Source organism: Heliangelus exortis, chromosome Z, assembly GCF_036169615.1.
Source record: "Heliangelus exortis chromosome Z, bHelExo1.hap1, whole genome shotgun sequence".
In the NCBI taxonomy this organism is placed as follows: domain Eukaryota; kingdom Metazoa; phylum Chordata; class Aves; order Apodiformes; family Trochilidae; genus Heliangelus; species Heliangelus exortis.
Window position 1 is genome coordinate 27136049 of NC_092454.1, and position 20628 is coordinate 27156676.

General features: G+C 37.8%; 1 protein-coding gene across 3 annotated transcripts in view; it reads right to left on the reverse strand.

The window, feature by feature from the left end:
• The window catches only part of FER (FER tyrosine kinase), a 112733-nt gene that overhangs the window by 8536 nt on the left and 83569 nt on the right, over positions 1–20628 (reverse strand). For all 3 annotated transcript variants that reach the window (XM_071731201.1, XM_071731200.1, XM_071731202.1), the window contains 2 exons: positions 15016–15139; positions 705–859 (listed from right to left, as the gene is read on the reverse strand). In XM_071731201.1, the coding sequence (XP_071587302.1) occupies positions 705–859; positions 15016–15139 (279 nt within the window). The remainder of the gene's footprint in view (positions 1–704; positions 860–15015; positions 15140–20628) is intronic.

Genomic DNA, 20628 nt, shown 5'->3' on the forward strand with positions numbered 1-20628 from the left:
CCTTCATTTAATATACTGCTTTGTTGCAGCTCACTTTACTTATAAGAAATTTTTTTAGTTTCATTTAAGCTAAAGAGGTAAATACAGCAGCTTCTGTTTCTTTTCTGGAACCATTACCAATGTGGATCTTTTTTTTCCTGGAGGTGACAGCCTTACAATATATAAAAATGCAGGTAAAGAAAGGCTGCAGCTAAAGAAATTTACATCAGCCACTGCAGTTTTCTCCAGTGCAATGACTTACCTAACTGTGTTCTAGTACAATAACACCTTCCACCATCTTCAAAGAAGTGCTAGAAGAATCACATATTTATATATGCAGAACTTGCCATTCATTTTGCTAACTGTTATGATTTAAATGACTGATGATGTAGTCTACTAGAATGAATCAGCAACATAACAAAGTATTATCTTATTGCTGCACAATAGCAATTTTGATGTTGCTGCCTTATTCATTTTGAAGGTAAACCAGTTTTTGACATAACTTAAGCAAGACTACAGATATTAAAATTATTTTAAACATTAATACATATACTTAAATACTTCCCATAGTGCAGTACTGGTGCTTCTTACACTAATTTTGATTGTGGTGTTCATTTTTCTGTCTGGTTTTTGTGTGTTTGTTTCTTTGTTGTTGTTGGGTTTTTAATGTTTTTTTTTTTTTAGCATTGTTGTTTGTTTTCAAGAAGATACAGGTATGTCCTTACCATAGTTGAGAGCTTCTGGAGCAGTCCACTTGATAGGAATCTGCTTTAGGCCTGATGATGAATACACACCATCATCCTCTTGTCGGGACATTCCAAAATCGCTTATTTTCAAAATGTTGCTTTCACCTACCAAGCAGTTCCTTGCAGCCAGGTCTCTAAGATAGAACAAGAAATAAGCCCCCATATTTTTACATATTTGAAAGTACTTGTAATTTTAATGGCTGAGCCTCTCAGCTAAGACGGTGGCACCTCTTGGAAAACAATTCCCATCCACCTGCAATCCTCTGGGGGGAAGAGGTGGAGGAGTCAGGAATGAAAGAGTAAAGGTGAGCCTCAGAAGAATGGTGGGATGGGGAGGGGGAAAGGTATTTAAATTTTCATTTCTCACCATCCAACGCTTTTAATTGGCAATAAACTAATATAATTTTCCCCAAGATAAGTCTGTTCTATTGTGATGATAATCAGTGTGTGATTTCCCTGCCTTTATCTTGACAAATGAGCTTTTCTGTCTTAATTCCTCCCCTGTCCAGTTGAGAAGAGGGAGTGAAAGAGCAGCTGGGTGGGAGTCTGGCAGCTAGCCAAAGTTAATCTGCCCTCTCAGGTCACAGAAATAAACCTACAGATTAATCAACCAGATTTTATGGAAAACAGAATTCGAAGCAGCACTGTGAAATATGTTGTAATGATTATGAAAGACAGTGAGAAATGAGAGCACTTTCTCCTTCTTCTCTCTGTCCACCTTATCCGAGCATTAGTTTCCAACAACAAAAAAAAGGTACCCAGTATTACAGGAAAAGGAATTCTGTCACAGTGATGGATGAGAAGTTCAGAAAATCGACTGCCTTCCTTTAACTTCCACTATCTCAAGCATGTGTTTTTAGATTAGAGGGCAGCCTGCATGTATATCTGGAAAAAGAGGTACTGTGGCTTCTCTACAGCACACATTTGGAATGATGTGCTAATGATATGCTAACATACATAATTAATATTAATATATCATATACATATTAGTGGTATGATATGAATGTTAATGTTTCTTAAATATTACCTTACATACTAATGTTAATACATCTTAATATGTTAACATACATAATAACATCTGTATATTTCATTCACTTGTTTTGTAATGTACTAACATACCACATAATAAAAAATATTTTATTCCCATCTTAAAGTAATATAATACAGGAAATGTTTTAAGAGAGAACACTGTTAAGCAACAGAATTAAATAAAAAACTTTAGGAACATCACACGCGAAATTTACAATGTTTATTTTCAGCTTAAATAGCTAATATGCTCACAGATTGTCTTATGTGGATATTCAAGCGTAACTACACTAGATTTAAAGTTTTGTTTTAGAGCTCTGGCAGTTTTGATGTGAATCTTCTGAGCCCTTTATACACATTCATTGGTGATAAATTATTTTGATGCATGCAAACTAGATTACTCTTGGAAGAAACTAACCCAGCACTCTGAATATACCCAGTACTTATAATGCCAAGGTTGTGAGTTTAAGCCTCATCCGGAGCACCAAATATCTTTCTCTGCCCCTTCCTCCCCCTCCCCAGTTACCCTCTCTGCCTGACTTTCTCTGAAGCATACAATGCTCTTGAGGTAGGAAAGATGCTTATTTGCTTACAAACTTATAAACAACTAGATTCAATTTACAACTGGAGTCCTGCTGTGTTACAGAAAAGTAATGATATATACAGAAGTTTAAAAAAAAACCTAACAACAAAACAACTTTTAAAATAATACACAATAATAAATAACCAAAATAAGGAAATACATCTGTAATCACAGTAATATTATTTCACACTTGCATTCAGCTTAAATAGCATGATAGCATCATGGGAGATCCCGTGATCTCCATTTTGCCACCTGTTTAGGATGATCAGAATCCCCATTTGGGAACAGGATAATCTTCGATCATTTAATAGAATCACAGAATGCCAGGCTGGAAGGGATCTCAAGGATCACCTGGTACAACATTTCTAATACCACAGTTTATGTGTAATATCTCAGCATTCTGTCATGCTTAGGCCTAAAACTTTCAAAAATGAGAGGATTTAATACTTCCCCTGTGCAACCATTCCAATAGAGCTATTAAACTCATACCCATGACTATTATTTTATCTAATCAGTTACATTAACCTCCATAAGGATTATTTGTAATGTGGCAGCGAAGCGAAGATGGTCTCAGTAAAAGAAAATGAAGATGGAATGGGACTTGGTGACTCCATCTCTGACTGCAAGGAGGATAAGAAACCAGTGCATATAATAAAGTGCAAGAGAGGATGGTCTGCACAAGCAACACTGGGAAGGGTAACTTCCTGAAAGTGAGAAAATGAGGTCTCTGATGCCAAACAGGAAGGACAGTCAGTTCATTTGTTAATGAATGGGAATGGTGATATTTCACAGAATCACAGAATGTTTTAGATTGGAAGAGACCTCTAATATCATCCAGTTGACAACACCATTATCTACCTACTAAACCACGTCCTTAAGGACCAGGTCCAAATGCCTTTTAAATACCTCCAGGGATGGTGACTCCACCACTGTCCTGGGCAGGACATTCCTATGCCTGACAACCCTCTCAGTGAAAAAATGTTTCCTAACATCAAGCCTAAACTTCCCCTTATGACCAAATAACTATTAAGATGCAATACACATAGCAGGGAAGTGTAAAAACTCCTTGTTTAAGCATTTATAAACCTAGGGACCTCTAAAATCCTTTCCAGAAATTACTCCAATAGAAAAACATTGAACAAACTATTTTTACTTTTTCAGCCCTCCCAACTCCTATATATAGTTTTTCAAAACTAGGACTTGGCCCTTATTTCACTGATCTGTTTTTGTTTCCCAGCACCCATGAGACTTGATGAAATATCTGACCCCTAGCTTCGTCAAGAGCTTTTTCTGTCAGGCTTGACTAAACTCTGCTTAAACCTGCAAACAACAAAATACTGTAACATTGATTCAAAAATTCTCACAGCTCCAGGTACCTTAAAAATCTCCCTCAATCTTTTGAACCAGTTAACATTCCAACAAGGCCTTCACTACCTACTGCCTTGCCTAGGGGATTTTTAAAGTAGTCTTTGACAAAGAGTATGTCCCTGTTTCAATCAATACTCACAATGACATAAAAATATTTCATAAAAGTTTCTCCCTATGCTATAATTCTGCCATACAAAACAGAAAGAGGCTGAGAACTACACACCTATGACAAAAAGTGAGAGAGCATAACATGCACTTAGCTTAGTGTATATTTGATTTATTTTCAGCAATTGTGATCCCTTTAAGATGTATTAAGTTTATTCAGAATCTTTGTGAGCACTCCTTACTAGAAAAAAATTTACCTCTGAACTTAGCTGAACTTGCATAACTTCACCCAGATTTCTCTCAGCTTTATGATAAAAATGTCTTGTTTCTCAAAGAAAGATCAACAGTAAACTGGGAGATAGCATTTTCTTCATTATTTTATTTATAGAGTAATATGAAATCTGATCATGCAGAAGTAATATATTCTGTAAAACAATGCTTTTAGTTTTATAAACTTTAAAACTAACTTCTTTCATGAAGGCACACTAAAACTCATTTTACATTCTTCCTTCATCTATTTTTAACTACGTACACAGCAACACAACAACACTTAACATAATACTTCTGTAATGAACTACATCAATGTAAAGCTCAGAGCCACTTCTGAAAAACCTCCTGAGGCACTGGGAAGAACTCCATTAAGATAAATTATCACTTGTATCATGAAAAAAAAACAGGTGTAACCTAGTATGCATATATAAATATATAAATATATAAATATATAAATATATAAATATATAAATTAAATATATAAATATACATGTGTGTGCATAGAAAAATTAGAAAAGGGAAATACGTTTATTTTCCTCACAAATGCAAATTGGGAAATTATTATACATTACCATTGATGTCTTAAGATTTTTTTATTAAAATAAAAGCTGTTTACTGTCTGAGACAACTGGGGTACATTCCTCTGAATGCCTAGAATCAGTATCACAGGAAATGAATACAATATTGAACCAGTATCTTAGTGTATATTTCCTTTTCTAGAAACACTATTTACAATTTTCTGCTAGAAGAAATCAAAAAGCAAAACTGCTATGCCCTAAAGAAAAGAAAATTATGTACAAAAAAAGCATGCTCTTGCTTTACTAAACAAATATTGACACACATGTTTACCTTCTGGTCAAGCATCTATGCTCAAAGAAGAACTCCATAACTAATTCTTCCTTTCCTCTTAAATTATCTTTTTTCTTGTCTTATTCTACAATTTAATTAGGCACTTATGATCTATCACTAATGCCTCCTTTACCCACTGCAAAAATGAAATCCTGCAGACCATTTTTTTGAAAATACAGATTATTCAAAACAGATTTTAAAAATCCTGTGGTAAACACCATCAGTGGTATAGTCAGCCACAAATATGGTTCGCATCTCCTGGTTATGAAGTATTTGGCATCTAAGGGTACCTGACAAAGGGATGTCTGAACTCTCTTTAATATGAAACTTTTAAGTCCAAAATACAGTAAATGGAGAATTATTGCTCTGGCTTCACAGCAATGACTACAACAACTTGTGACTGTAATGAAGTATAGAAAAAGCAGTCATTATCATCTAAGGCTCTACATCTTTTCCAAGTTGAGGTCCATGTCAATTTTTCTGTTTTTTTCAGCTTAGCAAGTCATATTTAATGCACTTAAACACACAATAGTGGTTTTGCAATGTTTCCTTCACTTAGACTTTGCTCTGTGGGATCAGTACATTTTTCACTACAATTTTATAGCAAAATTCTTTCTTCAAAGACAGCAAGCAAAGCACTATTTTAAAATAACCAGATAGCCAGTGACAACAGCAAATTAGTTAACGTCCAACTAATAGAATAAACATTCATCTGGCAGTAAAAATTTGCAGCACTTCATTTACTACTGAAATTCAGAAGGAGTTTAGGACCCTTGGTCAGATACTGATTTCTCTTGGTAGCTCTTGATACTTCAAAAGCCCCACCTTACAATTTCCTCCAAATTATTATTGTTGAAGCTACAGTGTTCTCCACACTTCGCTTTTATACCCATTAAAAAAACACTGTTTAAAGAAAAGATAGATACCTCAACCAAGTGGGTAACTATTCCTGAAAAGAGTATATAAATGTTTACATTGTGCAACATTAGGTTGCATTAGTTTTTCCTCTCTGGAAGACCATGTCAGGGTTATTTGCAAATAAGTCTTTTAAGTCTTTTCCTACTTAGAGAAACTGGCAGAGACAAACTAGCAGTACTTGGAGACACACTTCTGACGGCACACTGCAACTTCTTGTTCTGACTCTTAAAAGTTCAATACTAAGTCACAGAAATTAAAATTCTTGTTGAGAACAATGAAAGCTAAGGGAAAGTGGACCTGTTAAAAAAAAGAATCCCCTGCAACTAAAATGAAGATAAGAGGTAGAAATATCTAGATGCTGTAAAGCACAGCAACCTAATTAGTGCTGCACATATTGCAAATATGAAATATTCTCTCTTTTCTGTACTTGTATCTTGACAATAGTTCTATAGTACATGCTTCTACTGAATTTATGTAACACATGACAGAAATTCACAGACTGCAAACTTAAGGCTAGTTTCCCTAAACAGTAGATGTCAGTAAACTTTTTACATTTCCTGTAGAAATTATTTACATTTCATCCGCTACTCTCAATTGTAACAGGACTATAAGAGTGCTGAGAATGTATTTACTGTGTAGGAAATCTGTATGACTTTATGATCACCACAATCACAACAGAAATCCCACAACTAGTTATTTTTTATTTTTATCTTAGCTTCAGTATCTTGTACTCTAATTATTTACTTTGCACTACTTACTCAGGCAGACCTGTCACTCTCACAAAATGAGTTATTGCTATTATTATTACTATTATCCCTAGATTTATTACTATATAAAAGACTTTATTAAAATGATTTTGTCAGAATACTTGTAAATTCATAATATTTATCAACTAGAAAGTGGTACTGACGTTAAATAAAACCAACACACACACACACACAATACCATAATGTTTTAATTGTAAATGGATTTCTTCAGGATCAAATCAAATTTACCAGTGTGACAGTGGAGACAACTGTAAATTGCAGGAAATAACCTTGAAAACCTGTTTTTAAAAACTTGGTATATAATGCTCTGATCTGCTCCTATATGGCAACCACTGCTCCATCATGAAGCTGTGTTGACCCATTTCTCCTCCTTAGATGACACCTCTTCCAAGGTGTAACCATCTCCACATTAAGGAATTCTTTCCTTTTGTTCAATAGAAACTTCTCTCAGTTTGAACCCATTGCTGCAGGAGAGGTGCTGCAGCCCTCTGATCATCTTCATGGCCCTTCTGTGGACTCGCTCCAGCAGCTCTGTGTCCTTGCACTGGGGGCTCCAGTGCTGGACTCCAGGTGGAGTCTCATGAGAGCGGAGTAGAGGGGGGCAATTCCCTCCCACTCCCTGCTGGGCACACCTCTTTTGATGCAGCCCAGCATAGGGTTGCTTTCTGGGCTCCTGTCGAGCTTGTCATCAACAAACACCTCCAAGTCCTCCTCCTCAGGACTGCTTTGAATCCCTTCATCCCCCAGCATGTATTGACACTGGGCATTGCTCCAGCCCAGGTGCAGAACCTTGGGCTCGGCTTAGTTGGACTTTATGAGGTTCACATTTAATTAATTAAAAAACTAAAAAGTGGTTCTTAATGTATCTTGGAAAGTTCTTAAGGTAAAAATCAATATGCTTCCCAAGTAAAGCAGAGAAACTGTGCAGAACACTGTAAAGCAGTAGAGCAGCTAAGTGAAATAAAGAAAAATATTTCTGCTGGTTTCAATTACAATTCTGTATGTTTTACTTGTAGATAGAGATACAACACGATTTTCCACACTTAAATATTTTAATGATCTGTCTCTCTGATTTTGAAAAGTTGTACGGACTGTCAAATGATAAAAGCAGAGGAAATCCTATATAAAATTGCTTCTCTCAATTATAAAATAGCTTTCCAATTGAGTTCTACCATAATTTGAATTATTTTCATTACAAAATTATGGCAGTAAAGAGAGGAGGAAATAAAACAATAGGTATGTCCAAAATCTAGGAACTGGGTAGTTGTAGTTCTGTCCTATACTCCAACAGGATTAGTTTGGAAAGTAAAACCAAATTATGGACAAATGCATACACTATATGCAAATCAAACACAGGGAAAAAAAAGACAACACATAAATGCCTATTGAACCAAGTGAAATTATCACATCTCCATCTTTATACAGTGTTTCTAATTAGCAGGAAAAAATGAACTAACAATAGCATACTCTGAAAATCAAAAGCAAAAACCAATTCTTCTACCTTGTGTAATTAAATAGATGAAATGACTACATTCTTCTGCCTGTGTTCAAGAAGTCTTTTATTTCTTTTAACAACATCTTTTCATGCAGATTTTTTTTTCTTTAAGGCCACTCATTTCTACTCTTTAAACAGAACAAAGAGCAAAGAACAAGCGATACCTGGATGCTACAGCAGATGAAAAGGAAGAACAAATAATCACTCGCCTATATTTAGCATTCAAAGTCTGACAGGTTTTAACTTTATATTTGCACCTACTGAAATACTAGAGACAATTTAAAAAAAAACTAAAAAAGATAAAAAACCATGGGACATTGACACTATTACTGAAAGACTAAGTAAAATACCATTCAAATAGTAATTTCAGAAAGCCAGTATAGACTTATGTAGAATTTTAAAATATAAATGTTAAGCATAGCTAGTGCCACTGTAAAGAGCTACTTTTAAAAAAGTGGCATTAAAAACTATTTTCATAAAACTGTTGCACAGCCTTTAGTTTATCAACTCAAGTGCACATGGTACTAAATCATAGTCACCTAGACTACTGTGAAAACATGTGAGGATTCTGAATGTCTTTAAAACAAAAAATAGAATACTGCAGAAAAACAATAGACTGAATCAGACCGATTTTGTTTTACCACAACCTACATAACAGAAACTACTTCTAAATAGGTATTAATGTTCCCTCTTAAGTACTAGTAACCAAAGCACATGGGCTTTTAAACAAAATATTTTAAAAATCACTGCTCAATCCATTTTCTCTGTAGTTAATTTTATTACCCCCTTTTTTTTACCAGGGGTAAAAAAAAAGTTGATGCAGTTTCCTACAAAAAAGAACATTTTATTGTCCTTTAGAAAACCTGCTATTGTTTGACTTTTCCCTGCTACCTTGCCATTCCCTTATTTAATGTATTTGCAGCACAGCACTGAGAGTGCTGCACCTGCTCCTGTGGAACAGCTTCAAAGTACCCAGCAAGCAACAGATGCTCTATGCTACTCTCGAAGACAGGGTTTCTAGACAAATGTATCTCCAACCATCCCCCCCCAGCTGCCCTGTGCCCAGAAGTCCTGGATAAATGCTCAAACTTCTTAAACACAGAACAGACCTAAAAAACTTTTGTGTATCTTAATTCTAAAATGCAGTATAGTCTTTGGTAAAATTAATTTTAAAATGTTATGAGCTGCTTTCCTAGAGTAAACATTTGTCAATTAATGAGTATTAGTAACTCAAAGAGCTTCTTCCTTACTTATACCATACAGTGTGTAAGCCAGGTTGTGTGTACTGGCAAGTTTATTGCACTAACAAAACATATTAGAATATAGCTCTTCTTCTGTCTTGAAATGTATACAACACATTCGTACCCAGCTTTGTAACTGAAAACAATGAAATTCTCATATGCTAAGACATTGCCACATACGTGTTCTCTCCGAATCACTTTTAATTTTATAAACAGGCTTTAATAAAAGCTTTTCCTAACCATTGCTAACAGCCAACGTATCTTTCAGAGATTCACTGAAGACACATTGCCATCTATGGTAGATATATAGTAGTCAGAGAAGTACTAATCCAGACATTATTAAGGAAACACATTTTCCAGTGTTAAAAAAAAAAAAAAAAAAAAAAAAAAAAGGGCAAAAGGGCATGGGGTATAGGTGGGGATAACACTTCTGCAAAAAATGTTTCTTATGTTACTTGTATTTTGCAGGCATCAGATTATCATTTAATGAATAAATACTGTACTTTTTTCAGTAACTGCAGTTACCTAATAAAGCGTTGCACAACACTGTTCTACTAAATTTTAGTTATTCAGTTATTACTTTTCCCCACTTATACGGGTGGTGTAAACTACTAATGCTGTTACTTGCACTAATTTTGATGCCATTATTTTCTTTGCAAACACAGCCAGGCTGAAACACATTCAATTAACAGAATGCTGGGACCTTGATGCTAGAGCAAGCATGGTCCCTTAAGCAACACACTGCCTTCAGTGCCCTTGCAGTCAGAACAGGTATGGGGGAGGAACCAGCAGCTGAGGAGGAAGATCACTCTCGAAAATGCCAACAAGGACAACTCGCCCTGAGCAAACTATCAAAGTTAAGCCCCAAAAGAAAAACAGGAAGGTCACTGTTGTGGGCGACTCCCTCCTGAGGGGTGTCAATATACAGACCAGACCTATTTCATATGTAATCTGCTGCCTCCCTGGGGCCCAGATAAAGGATGTTATAGGAAAATTTCAAACTCTGGCAAGGTCTTCCGATCATTACCTGCTCTTGGTTTTTCAGGTGTACAGGGGCAAAGTGACCTCAAGAAGCCCAAAATCAAAAGACAGAGATCTCAGGGCCCTGGGGCAACTGGGTAAGGGATAAGGAGTCCAAATTGTTTTCTCCTCCATCCCTCCAACAGCAGTGAAGAATGAGAGGATCAACAGGAAGAGCCAAAAAGTTAATTCATGGCTCTGGGAATGGTGTCATAAGCAGGCCTTTGGGGTTTTTGATCATGGGTTGCTCTACAGGTCACCAAGCCTGCTTTCCTGTCCCGGAGCAGAAAAAGGATAATGGAGCAGGAGTTAGCAGGGCTCATAGACACAGCTTTAAACTAGACTTGAAGGGTGAACAGGATAAATGTAGGAGTGCTAGGAATAAGTCAGCGGCTAGCATGCCAGGGTTTGTAAGACAGTGTCCTAGCAAAAACTCTTGCTCTGCTACTGCAGTTGAGATGGCTGATGGGGAAACAATGAGAAACAAAGAGGCAAGGGCTCTTGGTGGTTTAGAAAGTGTAAGAACACCTGAGAAGGGTCAGGTAGGAATCAGAGCCCGGGCCCAAAAAACCGTGTTGGGATCATGCAACTTTACTTCATCAGGGGCTCTGGACACTTAATCAGGGGCACAGTTCAAATGCTTTTATGCAAACACACACATAAACAGGAGCTGGAGATGCTTGTATTCCTGCAGCGCTATGACAGTACTGTCATCATGGAGATGTGGTGGAATGACTCCTGTGAGTGGTGTGTGGAATAGAAGGGTAAAAGCTCTTCAGGAGGGAAAGGCAGGGAAGGTGAGGCAAGGAGGGGGTGTTGCCCTCTATGGCAAAGAACAATTAGAATGGATAGAGCTCCACCTGGTGACTAATGAAGAAAAGACTGAGTGCCTGTGGACCACGGTGAAAGGAAGAGGACATTAAAGTGTCCTGGACCAGGAATACCAAGTGGACGAGGCCTTCACAGACAGACAGGTGTTGCTGCTTGTGCACAAGCTCTGGTCCTCATGGCAACTTTAACCACCCTGACATCAGTTGGAGAGACAACACAGCAGGGCATAAGTAATCCAGGAGATTCCTGGAATGCATTGATGGTAACTTCCTCCTCCAGGCAATAGAGTAACCAATAAGGAGTGGTGCCATGCTAGACCTTGTACTCGCCAACAGGGAAAGACTGGTGGGGAATGTTAAGCTCATGGGCAGTCTTGGCTGCAGTGAGCATGAGATGGTGGAGTTCAGAATCCTCAGGGAGGCAAAGAAGGGGTTGCTCAGCAAGCTTGAAATTGTTGACTTCAAAAGGGATGATTTTGTCCTTTTCATAAGTTTCCTTGGTCAGATACCATGGGATAAGACCCTCGAGGGACTGGGAGCCCAGGAAAGCTAGTTGACTTTCAAGGATCACCTCCTCCAAGTCCAATGGCACTGCATCCCTAAAAACAAGGTATCAGAAGAAAAGGCAAATCCACAAAGGGTGGAGGCAATGACAGGGAACCTGGGATGATTACAGGGAAATTGTTTGTGAAACCAGAAACCAAGTTAGAAAAGCTAAAGCCCTGACGGAGTCAAATCTGGCCAGGGACATTAAAGATAAGAAAAAAGGATTCTACAGATACGTAAGAGAAAAAAGAAAAATTAGAGAATGTGAGTCTTCTTCAGAGGGTGACCTGGTTACTGAAGAAGAAGAGAAGTTGAAATACTCAATGATATCTTTGCTTCAGTTTTTACTGATAACCCACCCAAGTCAGCTACACAGCCCAAGTCAGAGAATGCAATGGCTGGGTCAGGAAGCCTGAAGAACCACTCCGGATAAGTGAAGATCAGGTCCAGGAACGTGCACAGGTCCATGGGACTTGATGAGATAGATCCATGGGTCTTAAATGAACTGTCAGATTTAGTTGCTAGGTCACTAACCATCATATTTGAGAAGTTGTGGCAGTCTCAAGAAGTTCCCACAGATTGGAAAATGGGAAATATAACCCCCTTTTTTTAAAAAAGGGAGCAAAGAAATCACAGGTAACTGCAGCCCAGTCAATCTCACCACTGTGCCAGGTAAAATCACGAAGTAGATCCTCCTGGCATCTGCACTAAAGGCAAAGGAAAAACTACAAAGTAATCGGTGACAGCCAACATGGCTTCACTAAGGGCAAATCATGCCTGACAAATATGGTGGCTTTCTAGGACAGAGTTACAGCTCTAGTAGATACGGGAAGAGCAACTGATGTCTGGAGTTGTCCAAGGCATTTGACACCATCTCACATGACACCCTTGTCTCTAAGATGGAGAGACATGGATTGAGATGAATGAACCACTTGATGGATAAGGAGCTGGCTAGAAGATCGCACTCAAAGAGTTGTGATCAATGGCTCCACGTCCAGGTGGAGATCAGTGACAAGTGGAGCTCCTCAGGGGTCTGTTTTGGGTCCAGTGCCATGTAACATCTTTGTCATTGACATGGACAATGTCATTGAATGCACCCTCAGAAAGTTTGCCAATGACACCAAGCTGCGTGGCACAGTGGATTCACTTGAGGGAGGGGATGCCATCCAGAGGGACCTTAATGGGCTTGAGAAATGGGTCAATACAAACTGCATGAGGCTGAACAAGTCCAAGTGCAAGGTCCTGCTTCTGGGTCAGGCCAGTCCCAGACACAATTACAAGCTGGTTCCAGAGCATGTTGAGAGTAGCCATGAGGAGAAGGACTTGTGGGTGCTGATTGATGAGAAGCTCAACATGAGCTGGCAGTGAGCTCATGCAGCTCAGAAAGCCAACTGTATCCTAGGATGCACCAAGAGGAGCATGGCCAGCAGATCAAGAGAGGTGATTCTGCCCCTCTACTCTGCACTTGTGAGATCGCACCTCAAATACTGTGTCCAGTTTTTGTGTCCCCACTAGAAGAAGGACATAGATCTGTTGGAATGAGTCCAGAGGAGAGTCACAAAGATGATCCAGGGGCTGGAGCACCTCTGCTACAAGGAGAGGCTCAGGGAGCTGGGATTGTTCAGCCTGAAGAAGAGAAGATTCAGGGGGAAAAAGAGGGGGGGGCTTATTGCTGCCTTCCAATACCTGCAGGGAACCTGCAGCAAGGCTGAAGAAGGACTTTTCATAAGAGAGTCTAGCAGCAGGACAAGGGGAAATGCTTTCAAACTGAAGGAGAATAGGTTTAGACTGGATCTTAGGAAAAAGTTATTCACTATGAGTGTGGTGAGAGTCTGGAACAGACTGCCCAGAGAAGTTGTGGATGTCCCCTCCCTGGAGGTGTTCAAGGCCAGGTTGGATGAGGCTTTGCACAACCTTGTCTAGTTAAAAGGCACGAATGTCCGTGGCAGGGAGGCTGGAGCAGATGATCTAAGATCATCTAACTAAGATCCCTTCCAACCTAAGCCTTTCTATGATTCTATTTATCCCCACAGTGCTTACAATACTTTTCTGAGATTTCCTAAAAAATATATTCCGTAGTTTGATTTTGTGAGTCAGTTTGTTTGGGTTTGGTTTTTTGTCGTTTGTTTCAGTGTTTCTTACATATTATCATCTTGCATAAGTGTTTCAATTAACTTGTGTTTCAGAATAATTTTCCAAGTTTGGAAATGGTACATAAGATTACTAATCTCTTTAAACTGCCTTAAATCAAGCCAAAGAGAACAAAGAACAAAAAATATATAAATTACACAATAATACTGTAAAGTTCTAGAAATAACTTTTTGAACCTACTCTCATTGGAACCATGCTTTTAAAGATAAATCTACTTCTTGACTTGCACAATTGCAACTGAATAATTCACTGTTAATAAAAACCTAAGAGAAATGCCACTTAGGTCTCCAATAACAATATTCATCAGAATGGTGTTAAATATGAAATGGCCTGATTATGTAACAGAAATGGCACACAGTTTATCTCCAAATACTCTACAATGCAAAGCAGAAGTCAGCAATTTTACAAATGAAAACTTAGTCATACTTTTTTCAGTTAAGTGGATTATCATTACGTCTTGTATTTCAGACACATCATTGTAGCAGGTTATATACTATGATATTGAGAGAAAATGGTGGGAAGTAAGTACTTTCCCTTTGAGTACAAGCAGCCCCACAGCAGAGTCAAACTGGAGAAGAAACAACAAAAAGGAATGGTAGGAATAGAAGTAAGGTACCTCTGTACTGTCTGATGGTATTTGATATTTTAGAGGAAGCAGTCCAGGCAATCATTACACTAATTTACAGAACTGTAGCTTCTCTCCCTTTTAGTAGCTGAGATACCTATGGATTTCTCTGAAACAGACTTCAAAGGTAACTTCTTCGTTGGTCATGCAAATATTGGTAAAATTCAGAGAGGACATAAACCTCACACACTGATTTTTGCTTTGATTCATTGTCAATATAAGAACTACAATCCTCATAGTACATATTGTTATGGTAAAAAATATTAACTTCTCTTGATAGCAACAAACTATACAGATCAAATAATGTAGTCCTTATCTAAATTAACACAACAGTTTTGAATTAGAAAAGTGTCAATGATCTTCTTTCAGAAGTGTATCTTTTTGTTTTCAAGTTGTAGGGATTACTCCTGTTGTTAAATAAATACCATATACACTTAAAAAGCTAGCATTTCCAATGATCAGAATTTAAATATTAAGAAAAAAATATTTTCCTTACCTATGTATACAATTTTTAGATTCAAGATATGCCATACCAGAAGCAGCATCTAATGAAAATTTCACCAGCTGTTTGGTTTTTAGCTCATCCTTTTTTTTTCTTAAAAAGGACAGGAAATCACCTCCTAGAAAAACAGACACATGGACAGTGAGACACCACAAGACAGAATACTCATATTTATCACTCAGTGGGGATGCTAGACCAAACAAAATGTAGGTAGGATCACTCAAAATCTTCAACACACACAGAATTTTGATTCACCCATGATTTTCAATAGTGTACATTAAACAAAGATTTATCTGAAAATTGTTAATATTGATAAATATACTTCTCTAATCGCAGAATGACTGTCACATGTTTTTATAAAAATTATGAATAAAGAGCTTGTTCCTAGTGATTACAAGAGAGTACTTGATTTTTAATTGATCATTTGTGGTGGTGCTTCTCAACTTCTACTGATCTGTTTAGAGGAGTAATGAAGTGCTTAACTTCTTGGATAATATTAACTGCATATTTGACAATGGCAATTAAAGGCAAAAAACTATAACTGTGACTTCTCCATGCTGCACTCAGAGCTCTCTCAGCCTTTCCTCATGTGACAGATGCTTCAGTCCCCTCTTCATCTTGGTGGCCCTTTGTGAGACACTCTCCAGTATGTCCATGTCTCTTGTACTAGGGACATTAGCATCGGATCCAGTACTCCAGGATTTGAGTAAGAAGGGATGGATGACCTCCTGCAATCTTCTGGTAGTGGTTTATTTAATGCCACCCAGGATTCTGCCTTCTTTGTAGCAAGTACATGTTGCTGGTGCATGTTCAATTTTGTGTCCACCAGGATGTCCAAGGCCCTTCCTGCCAAGCTGCTGTCCAGTTGAGCAGCCCACATCCTGTTCTGGTGCCTGGCTTTGTCCCAGGGGCAGGACTTTGCTTTTTTGCCTTTGTTGAACTGCGTGAGGTTTCTGTCACCCAGTTCTCCAGCATATCCAGGTCCCCCTGGATGGCAGCAAAATCCTCTGGTGTATCAGGCCCTCCACCCAGTCTGGTATCATCTGCAAGCTTGTGAGGATGCATTGTGCTGCATTAACAAAGATGTGAAGCAGTACTGCACCCAGGATTGACTCACTGCTAGCTACTGACCTCCAGTTTTCTTTCTTAATTCTCCAGTTCAAATTAAACAGATGAATAAAGTTATCTGATACATTCTCTTTCTTCAGTGACAAATTTCTGGCAATTTTTAAAACAGCAGTGTGCATAACTGCAAAACACAGTCTGTTTAGAGCACGTCAACCCTATTTTCAATTTGGACGAGTAACAGCTGTATGATTCAGACAATCCAAAACTGTGGATCATCCAGGTATTTAAAATCAGAGCGCACTGACACACTGCTAAAGTGCAAGGATGAAAGCCAAGGTGAGTGAGTCATCATCTTTACTCTCAGTACAGCAAATGCTCTCATGTTGGGCCTACCAGCACCCCTCGGGTGAGAAAGCAAATAATGCATCCTGAGCACACCAACAGCACTGCTGGCACCCATGGACCTCAGGATGTCCTTTACTTGCAGGCTGGTAACACACAGATAGAAAAACAAGAGCTGACTGGAAGCCCCTGACTCAAAACCCAACTTGAAATACCTTCTTTTTTACAAAAGATGGTAACACACATAACATCTCCAAAGTCTGACAGTGAATCTTGGGATAATGAATTTTAAATTCTAATGAAATCTTAAAAGGACAGAATACCTTTTCAAAGTGGACTGGGTAATGATCATCTTTCCTTTAATCTAAGAGTTTACATAATCTGGTAACTGGCAAAAAATAGACATTGCCAGAGAGAAGGAAAGCAAACACTTAATTGAAACATATGCCATCTCTTACATAAGTAAACAGTATTATTCTGGTTACAGCAGACAGCTAATTTTTAAGCAATTTACTCCTTCAACACATACAAAGAAGATGATAAAAATAATTTTATTTAGATACTGTGAACTCACTGATGTATACATAGGAATCACATTGCAAATAATATGCTTTTATGCCTTTTTGAATGTGGAAGTCTTCCAAACTTTACAAATTGTGGCATTACTTGACTGAGAACAGTAAACCAGGAAGCTTGCAGAAAGAAATGTATAAAATCTTTCTAATAAAATCTAACCCTCAAACAACCAATGTTCCAAAGCTGAAGACTGAGAATTTCTAACAACTTACTGCATGAAGAATTGAAAAGACAGATAAACTCAATTTGATTTACTAAAAAAAAAATAAAATAAAATGAACCTTCTCACACAGCCTTTCACTTCCTTTTAACAGGATGAAAGACTATAGACATATGATGCTCACAATGGGAAAAGTACTGACAATGGTCAGTAACCTTCTGTTACATTGAAGATGGATCAAATGAACTTGAGTGTGAAACCAATGATCCTATGTCATGACCTCCTTATTCCAAAAAATAAAGTCTTACCAAAACCAAGCCTGTCAGTATATGTCCAGAAGAAACAGGAAATGATAGGAAGACATCAATACCAAGCATCCCTTTTCCTCTGTGCTGCACAAAATAACCCTGCTCAGACTAACTGGAATCTATGTTTTAGTAGTGTGGCTATGAGTTCATAGGAAATAGGAAATATGAGTTTTGCAGTAAATAGGAAAGTAGAGCCACATGTAAAATACAAGCCTAGTAAGAGGGGGAGGGAGGAAGAAGCAAGTGGTTCTGTATCTGTATACATATACTGCATACAAGCTAGAAGGGAGAACGTGAAATTGGAAATATATGGAGAGAGGGAATCTATGGGCAAGTGAGTGATTGATAAGGTGAATTACCCAATGAGAGAAGGTGGCAGAGGCAGAGGCATGACAGATTGCAGACACAGAAAAATGTCAGGTGGAAACTTAGCTGAGAGAAAGAAGAAAGGATAAAGTAAGTGAGACAAAAACTAGAGAAACAGACCAGGTCATATTTGCTAGAAGAGTAACTGTAAGGTAGTCTGAAGGTGGCTTTAGCAACAGCTGAGTATTGAGACAGATTATTTGACTAAAGCCTATATATTCCAGAGAAAAAGAGAGAACTGAAAGGAAAATAAAGCCAGCCAGCCAGTACCACTGTTAAAAATCTGTATCCTATCTCTAATTTTAATTTGCCTACAATTTGACTGATCTTTGGGTTTTTGTTGTTGCATTAATTTCTGACAGCATGCAGTAAAGGTTCAGGACTCAGGTGACTGCAAGACAGGACACAGATGTGAAATTTGCTGGCAGAAGTCAGCTACCAAGGATGCACAGCACTACCAAAGGGGCAGATTACGTGCAACTTTAGTAAGGTTTTAAGAGATTTTTAAAGAGAAGCAACTGGAAAAGAGCTCTACTGACTATATAATCAAAGACAGCAAGGCTAACCTTTGTCTCAGGTAAGCCAATATGTACATAAACTTCAGCTATTCTTAGCATCAGCTCTCCTTTATTCCAGGTGATGCTTCATGTAGCAGAAAGCCTCCGATCACATGGATAATGTACATCATATAATGAATAAATTAGACATCACTCAGTCTCCAACATTTTGGTTATAAATGGGCTTCTTTGCTCTAGGGCAACTAGCAGCAGAAATACATGGAGCCAGCTGTCATTTGGTGCTATAACCTACATACAGAATACATGAGTAATTCCAGAAAAGTCAGTTAAGATTTAAAAGGTTGTACCAGCTCTACCAGAGTACCAACTATATTGGATCTCTAGGGATTTCTCCACCTTATGCTGTGTATTCTTTTCAAACAATTGCAAAAAAAGGGGGCTCGCTAAGTAAGTTGAAATACTGTGTTTTATTTGCATAAGCTTCTGACTTAACAAGACTTGTGGAAGTAAAAAGTGCTGTAACTTTTCATATAGAAAATAGAAGTGCAGTCATCTTCATTTCAAAAGTAAGAGAGTGAGTAAGCTGAACTGGACCAAAGGAAACAGTGGGCAGGATAACATGAATAGGGTGCAGAAGTAATCTCAGACCTTGAGTTAAGAATGGCTTAACTTGTGTTGGTTAAGGTTGTGTTAAAGGCTATAAAGAAATGGTTGTGCTCTTTCTGAACTTGTCTAGGAGCCAGTGTAGCTGAAATCAAGCAGTGCTGACCTGAGTTAATAAAACCTGTCACCTCAGAATTGTTTCTGCATCAACAGCATAGGCAATTTGAATCCCAGATGGTTCAGTACAAATCTGAACAGGTGACCTTATCCAATTGCAGAGACAGATGTTACAACCTTGCTGAACTCTACCTTGAAGGCTACCTATTTAAGTCTAGGTAAGCTGTACATCCATGGTTGAAACCTAATCAAGGAAAACTTCCCATACTATTAGATTACAGGATGTTTTCATAACACTGTATATGTACAAGAATAGCTCAGCCTGTTTCCAGCTACAAGTGTTCAGCCAATCTACTCTCATGAATGTCAGCATGAACCTAAATAAAAAGGAACATAAACTCCATGTCCAGTTAAGTAGGGGTTTGCCTCATTGCAATCATTTATCCATTATCAAATAGGAATTCTTTGGTGGTATCAGGAACACATCCTAGTATTCCAGAGAAATGGTGATAATTCATTAGTATTAAGAGTGAAAAATGTCCAGAAATTCCCCCTGCAAAAGGGCTTCAGGAATCATACTCAGAGCAGGTCACTGACAGAACAGACAAAATAAGCCCTAAGGCCACAGAATGGTTTTGGAGACAAGAAACAGTTCCTGAAAAGCTGTTCAGATTTGTATGAGGTAATGTATTGTGTCTCCCTTTTCGAATAAAGGAGATTTATTTTTCATAATATTGCAATATGCTGTAACATAAATACAATACATTATTAGTATATTTAAAAAATTTACACTAGAGGAAGCTAAATGAAGGATCAATAGAAAAGCCAGATTCTTTAATTGCCTACTTTTGGCTTCCTGATTTAGCAAAAAGAAAATTTTTTCAAAATATTTTCTGAGAATATTTCTGTAATTTTAATTATATTGATTTAAAAAATGTTTAAATATATAGAAACCCAAAACAGAAAGTAATCTATCAACTTCTGATTAAATAGTCCAATAGCTAAAAGGAGTAGGTCACAAGAAATGTGACTATATGCTTCCTTTTGCTCTTCTGAACTAAAGATGCTTGAATCTACAGCAAATTAGATAAATTCTTCCAGAGAGAGCTGGTGAACTGCAACATGAGGTTACACATCTGACTTCAAAATCTCCCACTCTAGAATACAGTTTATGGACACGCAAAGTTTCACAGAAAGCTAAAATTCAAATAAGTTGAAATGAACATAAAGAAGGACATAATTCTGTGGCTTGAGTTGCTTTTTTATGTTATACATATTATATGTTGTTTTTCTCCTAAACCTAGGAAATGAAAAAATGATCTGGTAGCAATAACAGAGACATGGTGGGATAGGTCACATGACTGGAATGTGGCCATGGATGGTTATGTGCTTTTCCGGAAAGATAGGGCGGGGAAGAGAGGTGGTGGAGTTGCTCTTTATGTGAGAGAGCAACTAGAATGTGTTGAGTTTTGTGCAGGGGCTGATGAGGGGCAAGTTGAAAGTCTGTGGGTAAGAATTAAGGGGCAGGCTGGTGTGGGCGATACAGTTG